General features: G+C 39.8%; 1 protein-coding gene and 1 long non-coding RNA gene across 9 annotated transcripts in view; both read left to right on the forward strand.

The window, feature by feature from the left end:
* Positions 1 to 8,254: 8,254 nt before the first annotated feature.
* Positions 8,255 to 15,196, forward strand: vsx1 (visual system homeobox 1 homolog, chx10-like). Of its 2 annotated transcripts, none has more exons than XM_088086929.1 (5): positions 8,255 to 8,698; positions 9,715 to 9,790; positions 12,000 to 12,123; positions 12,381 to 12,576; positions 12,712 to 15,196. In XM_088086929.1, the coding sequence occupies exons 1-5, from the start codon at positions 8,293 to 8,295 to the stop codon at positions 12,996 to 12,998; spliced, it is 1,089 nt and encodes a 362-aa protein (XP_087943055.1). In that variant the 5' UTR covers positions 8,255 to 8,292; the 3' UTR covers positions 12,999 to 15,196. The 2 variants fall into 2 exon arrangements, with proteins under 2 accessions (XP_087943055.1, XP_087943056.1); XM_088086930.1 differs by having other exon boundaries at positions 12,381 to 12,561.
* A 108-nt stretch (positions 15,197 to 15,304) lies between these two features.
* Positions 15,305 to 17,500, forward strand: part of LOC148187586 (uncharacterized) — a 5,550-nt gene continuing 3,354 nt past the window's right edge. For 3 of the 7 annotated variants that reach the window (XR_015778561.1, XR_015778566.1, XR_015778560.1), the window contains exons 1-2: positions 15,305 to 15,491; positions 16,304 to 16,373. This is a non-coding gene — a long non-coding RNA (uncharacterized LOC148187586). Of the gene's footprint in view, positions 15,492 to 16,239 lie in introns of all 7 variants that reach the window. The other 4 variants (XR_015778563.1, XR_015778562.1, XR_015778564.1 and 1 more) reach the window with 2 other exon arrangements.

Here is a 17,500-nt window from a genome sequence, read left to right on the forward strand (position 1 = left end):
GCGAAAACAATGAACAACAAACCGGCGGGGAGCTGTAGCCGTCTGCCTCAATTACTGCTATCGCTTACAGCCGACCTCAGCCTGCTGCTCCTCCTGCTGCTGCGCCTCCTCCCCGTGAGCAGCAGCAGCAGCAGGAGGAGGTGCGGCAGCAGGAGGAGGTGCGGCAGCAGGAGGAGGTGCGGCAGCAGGAGGAGGTGCGGCAGCAGCCTCGGCGTCCTGAGCAGTTTTGGGAGTCTCTCAGCAGCTGAGTCAGTCTGACTTTAGTCAGTGAGTCAAAGATCAGACACTGATGGATGGATGGATAAATAGATAGATAGATGGATGGATGGATGGATAGATGGATAATAGATAGATGGATGGATGGATGGATGGATGGATAAATAGATAGATGGATGGATGGATGGATGGATGGATAGATGGATGGATGGATGGATAAATAGATAGATGGATGGATGGATGGATGGATGGATGATAAATAGCTAGATGGATGGATAAATAGATGGATGGATGGATGATAGCTGGATGGATGGATGGATAAATAGATAGATGGATGGATGAATGGATGGATAAATAGATAGATGGATGGATGGATGGATAGATAGATGGATGGATGGATGGATGGATGGATAAATAGATAGATGGATGGATGGATGATAGATAGATAGATGGATGGATGGATGGATAAATAGATGGATGGATGGATGGATGGATGGATGGATAAATAGATGATGGATGGATGGATAAATAGATGGATGGATGGGTGGATGGATGGATGGATAGATGGATAAATAGATGGATGGATGGATGGATGGATGGATAAATAGATAGATGGATGGATGGATGATAGATAGATGGATGGATGGATGGATGGATAAATAGATGGATGGATGGATGGATAAATAGATGGATGGATGGGTGGATGGATGGATGGATAGATGGATAAATAGATGGATGGATGGATGGATGGATAGATGGATGGATGATAAATAGATAGATGGATGGATGGATGGATAAATAGATGGATGGATGGATGGATGGATAGATAGATGGATGGATGGATGGATGGATGGATGGATGGATGGATGGATGGATAAATAGATAGATGGATGGATGGATGGATGGATGGATGGATGGATAAATAGATAGATGAATGGATGGATGGATGGATGGATAAATAGATAGATGGATGGATGGATGGATGGATGGACAAATAGATAGATGGATGGATGGATGGATGGATAAATAGATAGATGGATGATAAATAGATGGATGGATGGATGGATGGATGGATAGATGGATAAATAGATGGATGGATGGATGGATGGATAGATGGATGGATGGATAAATAGATAGATGGATGGATGGATAAATAGATGGATGGATGGATGGATAAATAGATAGATGGATGGATGGATGGATGGATGGATGATAAATAGATGGATGGATGGATGGATGGATGGATAAATAGATAGATGAATGGATGGATGGATGGATGGATAAATAGATAGATGAATGGATGGATGGATGGATGGATAAATAGATAGATGGATGGATGGATGGATGGATGGATAAATAGATAGATGGATGGATGGATGGATAAATAGATAGATGGATGGATGGATGGATGGATAAATAGATAGATGGATGGATGGATGGATGGATGGATGGATGGATGGATAAATAGATAGATGGATGGATGGATGGATGGATAAATAGATAGATGAATGGATGGATGGATGGATGGATAAATAGATAGATGAATGGATGGATGGATGGATGGATAAATAGATAGATGGATGGATGGATGGATGGATGGATAAATAGATAGATGGATGGATGGATGGATAAATAGATAGATGGATGGATGGATGGATGGATAAATAGATAGATGGATGGATGGATGGATAAATAGATAGATGGATGGATGGATGGATGGATGGATGGATAAATAGATAGATGGATGATGGATGGATGGATAAATATATAGATGGATGGATGGATGGATGGATGGATGGATGGATGGATAAATAGATAGATGGATGGATGGATGGATAGATAAAACTTTATTGATCCCACATTGGGGAAATTGTGTGTTAGTGCAGCTCAGATACAGATGACAGAAGGAAAATTGCAATTTAAAGAGATGTAAATAAGAAGAGTGGCATTATTTTCTGCACTTTTCTATTTTTAATGGTGATTATTTTTTTTAAATTGTAAATCTTTTAGTGATTAATGTGACCTTTAGTATCTTGTCTTATTATTCTTTGATTGTTTAGTGTGTAGTGATTAAAGTGTGAAGCGTGTGCCGATGAAGCTGCCTGGAGCTGACTGTTGAAATATGAAGAAGATCCGAATATCATTAATGATATTTTTGGTTTACAGAAAAACAACAGGTGTTTTTTTATTTGATCCAAAGCAGCAGCTGAAGATCAACAGTTTCAACGTGTGAACGTGTGAATGTCGCTCTGACTGATGAACGAGTGGACAGAGCGGCTGTTGCTTCTTTATGTGAAACGTCTTTTATTCCCTGCGGAGAGAAACAGGCAGCGCTCCTCGGGGGAAACACGCCTCCTCTTTTCTCCTCCTTTCTTCTCTTTTCTCTCCGTCCGCAGATCAATGAAGCCCGTCAGGTCACCATCAGGGTGAAGTCATGAAACTTTAATTAAATGTGTCCACCACCACGCAGATTTATTCAGCCACGAAAACTGACTTTCAGCTTCTGTATTTAACCCCTCTAAATTCTCCTCTCTAAATCTCTCATCACTTCAAATAACATATATCAAATAAATACATTTATTTGGCACTTTGTCTGTCATTTTAGTGTTTGCATGTGTTTATTTTATTTTATTTTTTTTATTTTTGTTAAAAAAAAATTAATTCCCCGTTGCCGACCCCCGATTTTACAAATTACTCAGGTTTCAAAGGGTTAAACACACAGGGAGAGGATGACAAGCGGCTTTATTCTGCTGTTGAAATAAAGAATTCACTTTTATTTTTAAAGACATGTACTCAGAAACCAGAGCTGATGCTTTTCACACAGAAGCAAAAGTCTCAGCATTGAAACCCCAAAAATCTGAACTCCTCACGTCTCCTTTGTCCCGTAGATCTGTGGATCAAAACCCTTTCCACCAAAATTAACACAATTCAATTCAAGTTAAAAACACTTTATTTGTCCCCGAAGGGCAATTTGTAAGGCACGCAGAGCTGTAAGATAAAAAACTACACATAACGACAATGACATAAAAGACAACAATGATGTGGAATTAAATTAAATTAAATGCAATTAATAAAAAGCTGTAAACACTAAAAAAAAAGAAAACAACCAAACAAACAGTAAAACACGCTAAAAACAGCTACACAGATGGCTTTCCCCTCGCCAGCAGAGCAGAGCCGTGTACACAGCACTGCAGCCCACAGTGTGTGTGTGTTTGTGTTGTTTTGGTGTGTCTGTTGGACGTCACAGACAAACAGTACAGGTGAACAGGTGAACAGGAGAACAGGTGAACAGATGAACAGGTGAACAGGAGAACAGGTGAACAGATGAACAGGTGAACAGGAGAACAGGTGAACAGGAGAACAGGAGAACAGGTGAACAGGAGAACAGGAGAACAGGTGAACAGGTGAACAGGAGAACAGATGAACAGGAGAACAGATGAACAGGAGAACAGGAGAACAGATGAACAGGAGAACAGGTGAACAGGAGAACAGGAGAACAGGTGAACAGGTGAACAGATGAACAGGAGAACAGGTGAACAGGAGAACAGGAGAACAGGTGAACAGGAGAACAGGTGAACAGGTGAACAGGAGAACAGGAGAACAGGTGAACAGGAGAACAGGAGAACAGGTGAACAGGTGAACAGGAGAACAGGAGAACAGGTGAACAGGTGAACAGATGAACAGGAGAACAGGTGAACAGGAGAACAGGAGAACAGGTGAACAGGAGAACAGGAGAACAGGTGAACAGGTGAACAGGAGAACAGATGAATAGGAGAACAGATGAACAGGAGAACAGATGAACAGGAGAACAGGAGAACAGGTGAACAGGAGAACAGGTGAACAGGTGAACAGGAGAACAGATGAACAGGAGAACAGATGAACAGGAGAACAGATGAACAGGAGAACAGGAGAACAGGTGAACAGGAGAACAGATGAACAGGTGAACAGGAGAACAGGTGAACAGGAGAACAGATGAACAGGTGAACAGGAGAACAGGTGAACAGGTGAACAGGAGAACAGGTGAACAGGTGAACAGGAGAACAGGAGAACAGATGAACAGGTGAACAGGAGAACAGGTGAACAGGTGAACAGGAGAACAGGTGAACAGGTGAACAGGAGAACAGGTGAACAGGAGAACAGGTGAAGAGCGTACAGAGGTCAATGGTTTCCTCTCTGTATCTGTGATCCGTGTAAACTGGCGGCAGACCGGATCTGTGTGTGAGCTGCTCAGGAGGAGATGGACGGAGAGCAGAGGGAACAGGGAAGAGCAGGCGGGCCGGAGCAGCTTAAATAAGGCGGCACGAGTGAGTTAGCGAATCAGATGCTTAGAGGTGAAACAGCTGGCCATCAGCTGATGAGGCCTGCATGATATCAGCTGATATCAAAAGTAGCAGCGCTTGACACCGTGGCCGGCCTGAACTAACGCTACGATCAATTTGTGAACATAAAATACGTCAATTTAGAAAAGCAAGTGTTTCCTCTCAAATGAGCTGGTATTTGAGGTGATTGTAAAACTAACTTCTACCAAACTACAACCGCCGACCGTATTACTGCGCAGGAGGCGGCGTGTTGATGGCCGCTGGGTATCGTTAGCCGTGCAGTGATCCCTGCTGCAGAGTTCAGAGGGACCGGCTGAGTTTGTGTTGTGATCTCAATGTCGTCAGGTCCTGGAGGGACTGACTGTCCCACCCAAGGTAGGGAACCCAAAGTCGCACAGGTGTGGACCGACACAGTGACGGCAGCGCAGAGGGGGGTCGTCCCCGTGAGGTGATGCAGGTTGGACGAGTCCAAAAACACAGACCGTCCCTGGAGATTGAGGCTTTTCAGGACCGAGTAAACTCTGAGTCATGTGACAGTCCCACATCTCCGAGTTTCTTCTCCTGAACTGAACCACCGTGACTTAATACCGAGGTCGTGACGTCATTCGTACAGCACCAAGTCACAAGTCATCGTACAATCTGTTAAACACTGACACGTTGTTTTGTTGGCAGCCAATCAACACACGGAAAACACAGCAGCGGCACCCAGGTGGGGTCACATGACCTGACGGAGCTCTGCTGTCCTTTTCGTGAAGTCCCCTGATTTCAGAGCTTTAAATCTGACCTCTGATCAGCCACGATTACAGACCTCCGACACGCAACGCCGAACCGCCACGGCCACCGCAGATTAATTAGAAAAGGCAGAAATAAAACGATAAAGACGGACGGAGATCAGAGCGCAGGACGAGGATAAAAAGCTCAAGAATAAAAGACCTTAATCTGAAGATTATTCAACGGCCGTAATCAATCAATCTCCTCCCTCATATCATGGTAATCCACATTGTTTTAAAAGTCAACATAAGTTTCACACACACACACACACACACACACACACACACACACACACACTTTAATCCCACCTCAGCGCCTTCTTTTCAGATTACACGAGTCAAACTGATGTTCTGATTTTTTATAATCTGCAAAAAGTCTGAAGCTGTGTCATCTTTTTATTACAACCATAGAAGAAGAATGTGTGTGTGTGTGTGTGTGTGTGTGTGTGTGTGTGTGTGTGTATGTGTTTCCTGGAATCAGTCAAATGGAAGAATAAGAGGGAAATGATTAAAATAAACGTTTAAGAGGAAATATGGATGAAGACCTCCTAAAATCTCCAAAGACGATCACTTTTTGTGCAAACTGGATTCTGACTCGTGCACATCAGCGATGCGTGTTCGTGCACGCATATAAGCGATGCATGTTTCGTGCATGCGCACATGGTTATCTTGTTCCATCTGATGCGCAGAAACAAGACATTAGATCTATTGATCACTGATCATGTGAACAAGTTCTGGTCATATGGAACCATCTTCCAGTTTGGGTCAGGGAGCCACTTTTAAGAGTAAACTTCAGACCTTCCTCTTTGATAAAGTTTATAATCAGGGCTGGCTCAGGCTGCCTGGACCAGCCCCTAGTTAGGCTGACATAGGTTCAATCTGCCGGGGGACTTTCTAAGATACGCTGAGCTCCTTTTCCTTCTCTTACTCCTCCATCTGAGAACGCTCATGTCTGTTTTCTGTATTACGCTAACTCGGCTTCTTCTCCCGAGCATTTGTGCTCCCTTGTTTCCTATATATACAGTATATGTAAATATACACACAGTATATACTGTATATAGAGAGTATATAATACAGTATATACTAGGAAACCCAGCTGTAAATAATTTAATATATTTGCAAGATATGTATGAATTTCCCCTGCAGTTTAGTGTGTGTGTGTGTGTGTGTGTGTGTGTGTGTGTGTGTGTGTGTAGACAGACTCAGTGGGTTCATCATCATCAGGGTCTGAGGGGAAAATCAGCTGTTATACAAAATGAAGTCAGTTTGTAAAATTAGGGCCAAGTTAGTATTTAATCCCTGAGGATTGACTGCAGGCTGCTGGCAGGCACAGCCACAGTGTGTGTGTGTGTGTGTGTGTGTGTGTGTGTGTGTGTGTGTGTGTGTGTGTGTGTAAGAAGGTAAAAATGGTCAACTGGTTTTAAAAAGCAATTAAAGGGAATCTGCTTATCAGAGATAATTAAAGCAAATTTAAACTCCTCTTTAATCTCTCTTTTTATTTTTATTGTGATGACGTCATTGTTTCACTGCCACGAGCCCAAACGAGTGAAACGCTGCAGATTAAAGATTAGAGACCGAAATCCTTTAAATGGACCCGAAACGACACGGCATTAGCGTTACTATTATTGTTATTATTATTATTATTATTATTATTATTATTATTATTATTATTATTATTATATTTTTGTTATTGTTATTATTCTTTTGATGATAAATAAAACCAAATGAGCTTCATAAACATTTTCTTTTGGGTGGATTCAAACTAAAATGACAAAAAGCTGAAAAACGAAATAAAATGATACATTAATTAGTATTATTATTTTAACATTTTGCTGCAGCTTTGGAGATTTTCTCTAAAATAATTCTACCGTTATATATGATATAGACAGACGTCAGCACCTCTGAGATTTAAACTAATTAAAAGCATCATCATCATCATCATCGATATCGTTATGGTTAGCTTTGTTTCTGTTTTTGTGATTTGATTCTTGAGCTTCAGCTTTTTTGTTCCTTTATTTATTGTGTTTGTATTGTGTTGTGCATTTTATGTCAAAAACAACACATGAAAGCTATTTATCTGTAAAAAAAGAATAAAAGTACAGGCTGACAGCACTTGATTTTTAACCTTCATTTATCACAGAATTTCCCTTGGGATGAATAAAGTATTCTGATTCTGATAATTAGAAAGAAGATTAAAAAAATGAGAAATGTGTCGGGGAAAATATCTGCTGGACCAGAAAGTTCAACATTTTGATTTGATTTATTTTGTGTTTTTATATTTTTGTTTTGTTTTTTGGGGGGTTATTTTGAAAGGAAACATGTCCACGGGTCTGCAGCGCCAGAAGGCATGTTTTTCTTTAAAATATTAAACCTTTTAATGTTTTTTTTAATACATTTTGAGGGACCTTAAATGAAAACATGGATGGATTTTTTTAATATATTTTTGAGATTTTTAGAGAGAACATGCTGGTGATTTTGTTTTCTGATTTAAAAAAATGTGATCCTCTTTTCTCTAACTTTTTTTTCGTAACAATTTTTGAGCAACTTTGAAGAAAACTTTTTTTTTTTTTAATTTATGCAAATGTCACCAGTGTCTCTAAGTGTCCACAGTGTCTCTGTGTGTGTCCATAGTGTCTCTAAGTGTGTCTCTGAGTGTCCACGGTGTCCCTGAGTGTACCTGACTGTCCCTGACTGTCCCTGACTGTCTCCGATTCATGAACAGCGAAGATGAAAATGTCCCCTCCGGTGTCCTCGGGGACAGAAATCCTGATCGGATTGAAGGGAAATTGGTGGCAATTAATCCTCCGGGATTGAGAGGGGGCACGCGGGACGCCGGGGACACGCCCCCCGCGGCCGCTCTCACTCCTGATTGGCTGCTGCGGTGATCCCGGGGAGCGGGCCCGGATAAATGAGCCCGCCGCCCGGTTGGTCCCGGTGTGTGTCCCGGTGTGTACCCCTTTCTGTGTCCTCTGTCTTGTGTGAGCATCATGACGGGGAGGGATGAGCTGAGCGAAGACAAGCCCAGAGTCCGGCTGCTGTCCCCGGGTTTCGGCCCGGACAAGTCCCGACTGCACGGCTCCGGGTTCCGGTCCAAAGGCTTCGCCATTACCGACCTGCTTGGCCTGGAGCAGCAGCCCGGCGGGGCTCCGGGCCCCGTCATGCCGGCGGCGGGCTCCGGGCCCGGGGCCGAGCCTCAGGGTCCCGGCGGCGGCCTCGGGGGCTTCTCGTTCCCCGGCGGCTCTCTGCCGCTCGGCCTCGGCTTTCTGTGCAGCCTGGCGGCGCAGCAGCCCGCCGGAGCGCCGTGCTTCCTGCCCGGACACCTGCCGCTGCTACCGGCCCGCGGAGAGCCGCACTACCTGCAGAGCCTGGAGGCCCAGCGGGACCAGTACTCCGGTACTCCTCCTTTACTCCTCACTTTACTCCTCTTTACTCCTCATTTAGGCTTCTCCTCTTTGACTCTTCGTTTTAGTTCGTTTAGGGTTAGTTTGTTAAACACAAAACATTTTTGAAATTTAATTTTCTATTATTATTATTATTATTATTATTATTATTATTATTATTATTATTACGCAGCCGAACTTTTCCTTTTAAATCTTTTATTTTGCGTTTTGCGTAGTTCGATAATAGCCTAACCTTTCTTCGGGCTCGTCAAAACTCGGCTCGGCTCGGCTTCGTTAAAAAAAAAAAAAAAAAAATCTTCTTTTTAAAACTTAAATTATATTTTCATTTTGTTTTTTTGTTTGTTTGTTTGTTTGTTTGTTTTGTTTGTTTGCTTTTTAAGCTCATATACACTTTTTATTGCCTCGTTTAATGTTTTTCCTCCAAAACTCTGTTTTTGTTTTGATCTATTAAAAAAGCTAATAATAACAACAACAAATTAAATTAGATTAATTAAAAGGTAATTAATAAGAGAATAAGAGATCAGTTAGTCGGTTTTTCTATTTTCATCTATTTCCTCTGTTGGCGCTAATCTGGATTTTACTTGTGTTTAAATGTAAAACTGGTTGCTCCCTGCGCTTCTTGAAATTAATAATGACTAATTATTGATTGTTATTATTTATCATTGTTTATAACAATAAAAACAACAGTAAGAACTGAGTTGGGCTCGGGTTTGTCTGTCTGTATTTTGTTCCGTTTTTGTTGCTTCACTGAATTAAAACACAAAAACGACAATATAAAAATGTCTTCAGTGATCATCGTCATCCCGCGCTGTTTAATTCTGACTGAATCATCGGAAACACAGCAGGATTTGTTAACGCTGTTCGCGTTATTTCGATTCAAATGAAGCACTGAAAATAAAAAAGAAACATTTAAAATTAAAAAAAAGAAACATTTAAAATGGACAATTAAAACATTTTCGTTTATGAGCCATCAGCAATTAATGAGGATTTTGATTCTTTTGTGTGCAGATGAAGAGTGTCTCTCTGACCGTAATGACTCTAAAAGCTCCGCAAACTCTCAGAAGAGGAAGAAGAGGAGACACAGGTGAGACACACACACACTCACACACACACACACACACACACACACACACACACAGACTCGTTATTTCTGCTCTGAACTGAAGGAAAATAAATTAAATTAGAACCGAAATATTCTTAACTGTCAGGAACTTAAATTTAATTCTTAATTACATCAAATGTGTTGATTTCTTAAATTAATCTTATTTAATTTATTATTAATTCTCAGTGTTAGAAATGAAATATATTTTTATTTCCTACCATTTAATTAATTGTTGCACCTAAAAATGTATATATATATATATATATATATATATATATATATATATATATATATTACACATTTTAGGTATTTTTTCTCACTGAATGAAGAAACTTTTAATTGTGTCTGATGTGTTTTTCTTTCTTACTTTTTAGTTTGAATTAAAAAAATTCTGAGTAAAAAAAAATCTTTCTTCTTGAAAATGCATCAACAATTTAATATAATAACAAAGAGTTTATTTATCTAATCAGTGGGGAAATTCACATGTCAGAGCAGCTCTAAAGTCAGACGCAAGCTCAAGTAAAAAAAGAGGGAAAACATAATTTGAGTGCCCAAGAAGGATGAAATATTACAAAAATAAAAATGAAATAATATAAAATCTATATTGAGGTACACTATATTCACCTTTTACATATACAGATATGTTCATGACTACCCAAATGAACTATGGTGTGTAGCAGATTTACTTGACACAGCAGTGTTACACAGTCGAAATATAAAGAATAAAAGAATATGGATATGTACATGTATTAAAAAACAATACATGACAGATTTTCCTGTAGTGATCTTCAGAGGAGAAATGTGGTTGTTGCAGCACAAAGACAGACATGATACAGATACAGAGAAAAGCAAAAATTATGGTAAAAGGATCATTAAAATAAAAAAATTACGTAAAAACAGAAACTGTACAAGAGGAGTTAAAGACAAACTTACAAGATGAAGTGATACACGAGATAAAGAGCAAAACGAAAATAAACATTTCACAAAACTGTACACACACACACACACACACACACACACACACACACACGTACCCATGCATATACACACATGTGTATGTGTGTGTGTGTGTTTTAGTTTGGCTGGAAATAAAAGCAGACGAATGATTTATTATGTTGCTGAGGAAATTTTAATTCTTTTTTGAAATCCTGTAATGTTAATTAAAGGGTTGATTATTTTATTTTAATCCTTTAATATCCTCACTAAGAAAAAAGCAATGGATATTTTTTCTCGGTAAAAAATCAAAATTCCAAACAATTTACTGTATTTGTGACCACAGAATTAGTCCTATTATTTCGATTATTTGTATTATTTCCATATTTTATTTTAGATATTTACATTCATAGTACTTTTTAAACATCTCAAAAATGGTTTTAAAAAATCCTACAGGTAAAATTGCTTTCATCAGAAATCATCATCTTAACATCAATACTTTTACCATAAAAGGAGTACTCACCCCTCTGATAAAACATGTTTTCAGACAGTAAAAAATAAGACTGAAGAAATTATTTCAGTATATATGTATATATATATATATATATATATATATGTATGTATGTGTATATATATATATATATATATATATATATATATATATATATATATATATATATATGTATGTGTGTACATATATATATGTATATATATATATATACAATGGATAACATTAAATATATCAACAACAATGAATGAGAAGGGTTTTTTTAATGACATGATGTTAGCACCACTACCTTTACCTGCATGTTTTTTGTTTTTTTTTTTTCAAATATTTGTCCCTTATTAGATTTGTTTTTTGGTATAAAGATCAAGATAAATGTGTCAGACGTGTGAAATGTAACATGTGGTTAACCCCCGACACACACATGACTTCCTGTTTAAAGTCACACAGCGACCCCTGCTGGATTATTTCAGCAGAACAAACTGAAACTGAGCGGGTATAGATGGCTCAGTCAGAGCTTCAACACATTTTACATCCAGACGTTAAAGGGTTAAACACATTCTGCAGATGAATCTGGACTTTAAGAAAAACTGGACGAGAAAAGCTGAAAATAAAACTCAGATTTCTGCCAATAAATCTGCAGAAACATTTCTCCTCGTGTTTCAGCGAGCCGGTTTCCCGTTTCAGGTGAAACCTTTCAGAGCAGGTGTCCACCTGTCTGTCCGTCTGTTTGACGTTGTCTCGTGTCCTCAGGACGGTGTTCACGTCCCACCAGCTGGAGGAGCTGGAGAAAGCTTTCCACGAGGCTCATTACCCCGACGTCTACGCCCGAGAGATGCTCGCCATGAAGACGGAGCTGCCCGAGGACAGGATACAGGTGGGACGTCCTGGTCTTGAACTTTTGTGTATTTCATTGAGTTTTCCAGGTGCAGCTGTCGATGAGTGTGTTTGTTGTGTTTCAGGTGTGGTTATAAGTTTTTGGCGTATTTTATTGTGATGTTTTTTCCAGGAGTCTCAGACGTTTGTGTCCTATTGTTTATTTATATTTATTGTGTTGTTTTCAAGGTCTGGCTTCACATTTTTGCATATTTTTTGGTGGTTTTAATTTTTTGAGTATTTTTTCGTGTTTTCCAGGTGTGGTTCCAGAACCGGCGCGCAAAGTGGCGAAAGCGTGAGAAGTGTTGGGGCCGCAGCAGCGTCATGGCGGAGTACGGCCTGTACGGCGCCATGGTGCGACACTCCATCCCGCTGCCGGAGTCCATCCTCAACTCCGCCAAGAACGGCATGATGGGCTCGTGCGCCCCCTGGCTGCTCGGTGAGCCGCATGCACGTCAGTGCCACGCACACGCACCACACCGCACATCAATACCAGCGTGTTTGATTTGTCACTTCGTGTCGGACGTTAATGATCGGTGTGAACGCCGCAGACCCGACTGAAGCTCTGTCTCCGTCTCCGTCCTCACAGGGATGCACAAGAAGTCTCTGGAAATGTCCAAAAAGTGTCCCAGTCCACGGGAGTCCGACTCCGCCCGACCCGACTCGTTCTGCGACGCGGAGCGACGGGGCAGCAGCGAGGCGAGAGAGGAAGAGGAGGAGGAGCTGCTGGAGATGGAGGAGGAGGAGATGGAGGAGGAGGTGGCCATCGACCTGTCCTCCTCCTCCAAACAGCAGCAGCAGCAGGAGGACGCCGTTGGCTCCGCAAGACCCGCCTCCTCGCCGCGACGGCAGAGCGGCGCCGAATCAGACAGCTGAAGGTCGGACGATTCACATGTGGTCAGACTGATGGTGATGGCGGAGGGAGCGCAGAGATCTGATTGGCTCTTCGTTGTCACATGACCAGCCAATGAAAGAGCAGCTGTTACATCACTTGTCGCTATGCAGATTATCACATAACGCTACGAGAGCGAAACTGTCACTATGTTAGCATGCTAAAAATATTAGCCTTTAGGTAATATTTATTCTACTAATAAATATTTATTAGTACCATAAAATATACTTTTACCACTAGTACTACCATTTTAGCGAGCTAAATATTAGCAGGGGGAAAAATATTAACGTTTGCACTATACTAACAATCAACGATATGCAAAGATATATTTTATCATAAAAGTTTACTGGGACCATAAACGCAGCATTAAAGTCATACAATTTTAGCATATTGATACAAATTACCATGCTAAATTATCAGCCTTTAGATAGTATACAAATATTTAATACTACCATAAAATATAACACTAGAGTACTAATATTTCAGCATTTTAGTAAATATGTTAATGCTTAGATTTTAAATTTCACATTTGATTGCAAACATTTCATCATGCTAATGCATATAAATGATACTGTTTTAGTACTACTATTTCATCACGCTAATACATGTTAACATGTTAAAATATTAGCCTTTAGAATATTTACAGGCTAAATATTTACTTGTACCATAAAATTTAACATTAAAATAATAACATTTTGGCATGCTAATAAGAATTAGCATGCCAAAATATTCTCCCTTTAGGAATTATTTTATTATGCTAACAGTTTTTTGGTACCATAAAATTTAACTTCCTAATAAACATTAGCATGCTAAACGGTAACCCAATTGCAATGTATAAATATGCAGAAAACTTTGTTCCTTTCACACTGGCAATGTAAAATTAAACATTTGATGTAAAATTTAAGTTTGCAGGCAATATTTTAACATGCTAACAAATTTTACGGGAAATGTAAAATGTAAGCTAACGGTAGGACTATTCCAGCATGCTAATGAACTTTTACTGGTAATTAAAAAGGTAAAATTAGAGAGCCATAATGTAATCTTGTGTAGTGTTCGGGTCTGATTACTTCTCAACAGTGAAGCAAACGTATTTTATTTTTGCGAAAACAAATGAAACAAATGTTTTCCAGCGAACGTTCTGTGCTCCCAGGATGAAAACATGCTAACGTTACGTGGAAGCCCCCGTGAAATGGACTTTGAGAAAAAGGACAGAGAGTCTTTTTGAAAATATGTAAATACCTGTTGGTGTTTGTTGTTGTATTGTCCTGAGAGTATGTTTTATATCTGTGTTTTTGGGAAAAATAAGATCTATTGAATGTTTTATTGCTGTTGTGTTTTTATAGTTTGTTTGTCCAGCACTGATGAGCCCAGCTGAAGCTCCGTGAATGAATGTAACTGAAATGTATTATTTTAAAAAAGACTGTGTATTATTATTATTATTACTGTTATGATGATGAAGATGCGTACAGCAGCAGGTTCAACACGTTGGTGAATAAACAACAAAGTATTTTTTGAATTGCTGGGATTTTTATTTTTGAAGATTCAGCACAAACACTGCAGAATATTTACGTGTAATTTTAATTATTTTATGATGAATCAGAATGAATGCGCACTAACCAAACTTATTATTATACATGTCACAGCCCCATGACCTCAAAAATCACATTTTCAGGAAATTTTAGACATAAAAATATAACTAGAAAATAAAACACATACAGAATATTCATTTACATTTTATTAAAAATATTCTTTTTGTTTTGTATGTACTTGTACATATAACACTGCAAGAATAGTACAGACATTTATTGTGAAACCTTTCTTTTGACGAATGTAAAAAAAAAACTTACAAAAACCCATAAACCTAAAACTGGACTTTAAAATTTGAACATAATTGTCCTTTTTCATCATTGTTTTCATATAATCTGATTTTTTAATAGTTGACTGACAAAATGATGCAATGATGCAAACTGGGTTTTGTATTTTTGTTTCATCGCATGCACACAAAGTCAAACTTTATTTGTTTAAATGGTTTCATTTTCATTTTGGCAGCAATAGTCTTCTGTAAACAATAAAATCAGTAAAAATGTTTTAACATTTTTAAACTAACTAACAGCTAAATCTGGCATTAATCATCTCTTCTCTTTTTGAGAGTAATGTTTTTTATGCGTGGTCCTTGTTTAAATAAAGACATGAAAAAAAGATCTGCAGTTTGAGGGAAATTTTTTTGCAAGCTGCCCCCCCCCCCGGTGCTTTTACTTTGGAGGCCACTAGCCGTAGGGGAATACGTCATTTCCTTTACCAGCCTTTCGCTGTTTTATGCTAAACTAGCCTGCTGTGCTAAGTGTCTGAATTCTTTAAAAATGGCGGATTTATTCGCTTTTGAAAATGAACTGTCTCTCACGGGGAGCTGCCGGGACCAGCCGGCGGTCACGGAGATGTTTACGGCCACGGAGAACCGACAAAAAACCGAAACCGAGGTGAGCTACCTGCGGCTAACTGTGGCTAACAGCTAACGCTTTCGCTTTCAGGGGCTTCCGGTGTGACGTCAGGAGGATTTTTAATTTTTAATTTTTAATTTTTAATTTTTAATTTTTAATTTTTAATTTCTAATTTTTAATTTTTAATTTTTAATTTTAATTGTTAAAAACACGCCAAGTTTTACCGGAGCAGCCTTCATATCACTAAATTAAGATTCACTGTGTTTGTTTGTTTGTTTACTCACAAACACGGTTAACCCTTTAAAACCTGGATTTTCATCACTTTATTTCTGCTGCAGTTAAACGTCTTCACGAGCTGTTTAACCCTTTAAAACCTGAGTGAATTTGTTAGATTACAAAAACAAAACTTTGGGGAAGAAAATGTTCCTCAAAGTGTGAGAAATGAGTCAAAGTTGACCTGAAAATGTTTTCTTAGATAGATAGATAGATAGATAGATAGATAGATAGATATACTTTATTGATCTCAAAACTGAGAATTTTTTTTGACATTTTTAAAGAAAAATAAAAGCCAAGAAAAAGCTTTAACTCGACTTTCAAGGAGGATTTAAGGACAGATTTCAGGATGTTACTGGGGTTTTATGCTGTCTTATGTCTCTGACACCTTCTGGACTCTAAAAGGACAAAAACCCTTCACAGAGTCAAGTACTTTATTTTTACTGTCTATCAGAAAATGGTTGGGGCCCAGATTTGGCCCGCGGGCCCTGAATTGAGTATCCCTGTCCTACAGGTGGACCCTCAGCTACAGAAGCTTCCACCCGACTGCAGCTCTGACCTCTGACCTCTGACCTCAGGTACAGACACACCACGTGGCCCGAAGTGTGCGGACAGCTGGACGGGTCAGTGAGGAGGACGGAGTTTGGGGTAATGTCCCTTTAAGGGCTGCTGTGTTGTTGTGTTTGATGTTTGTGTTGCAGATTAACATGATGAAGGTGATTAAAGGTGGGATTAACTGTTGTATACATGCTTTAATCTGACCTGGGGTCTGTGCAGAGACGCTGTCACCGCTGGATGGATTACACACACACACACACACACACACACATACTCACACACACACACACACACACACACACACTCACACACCAGCATCAATTATCATGTCAGCCAGAAAAGTGGGAATTATGAGCGATTAGGCTGCTGCTCACACAGATTAACGCGGGAAACACAGAGATATTACTGCAGCCTGCAGAGGTCAGAGGTCACCCAGCAGCAGCACCCTCACAGCTGATCACAGCTGATCACAACTGATCACAGACGATCACAGCTGATCACAGCTGATCACAACTGATCACAACTGATCACAGCTGATCACAGCTGATCACAACTGATCACAGACGATCACAGCTGATCACAGCTGATCACAACTGATCACAGCTGATCACAGCTGATCACAGCTGATCACAACTGATCACAGACGATCACAGCTGATCACAGCTGATCACAACTGATCACAGACGATCACAGCTGATCACAGACGATCACAGCTGATCACAGCTGATCACAACTGATCACAACTGATCACAGACGATCACAGCTGATCACAGCTGATCACAACTGATCACAACTGATCACAGCTGATCACAGCTGATCACAACTGATCACAGACGATCACAGCTGATCACAGCTGATCACAACTGATCACAGACGATCACAGCTGATCACAGACGATCACAGCTGATCACAGCTGATCACAGCTGATCACAGACGATCACAGCTGATCACAGCTGATCACAGACGATCACAGCTGATCACAGCTGATCACAGACGATCACAGCTGATCACAGCTGATCACAGACGATCATAGCTGATCACAGACGATCACAGACGATCACAGCTGATCACAACTGATCACAGCTGATCACAGCTGATCACAGACAATCACAGCTGATCACAACGAGAGACAAGAGACTCAAAACAACCACATAGAGACAAAAAACAACCACAAAGAAAACTCAAAACAACCACAAAGAGACAAAAAAACAGCCACA

The sequence above is a fragment of the Plectropomus leopardus genome, chromosome 13 (genome assembly GCF_026936395.1).
Source record: "Plectropomus leopardus strain MGB_pleo_1.0 chromosome 13, ASM2693639v1, whole genome shotgun sequence".
Classification (NCBI taxonomy): Eukaryota; Metazoa; Chordata; class Actinopteri; order Perciformes; family Serranidae; genus Plectropomus; species Plectropomus leopardus.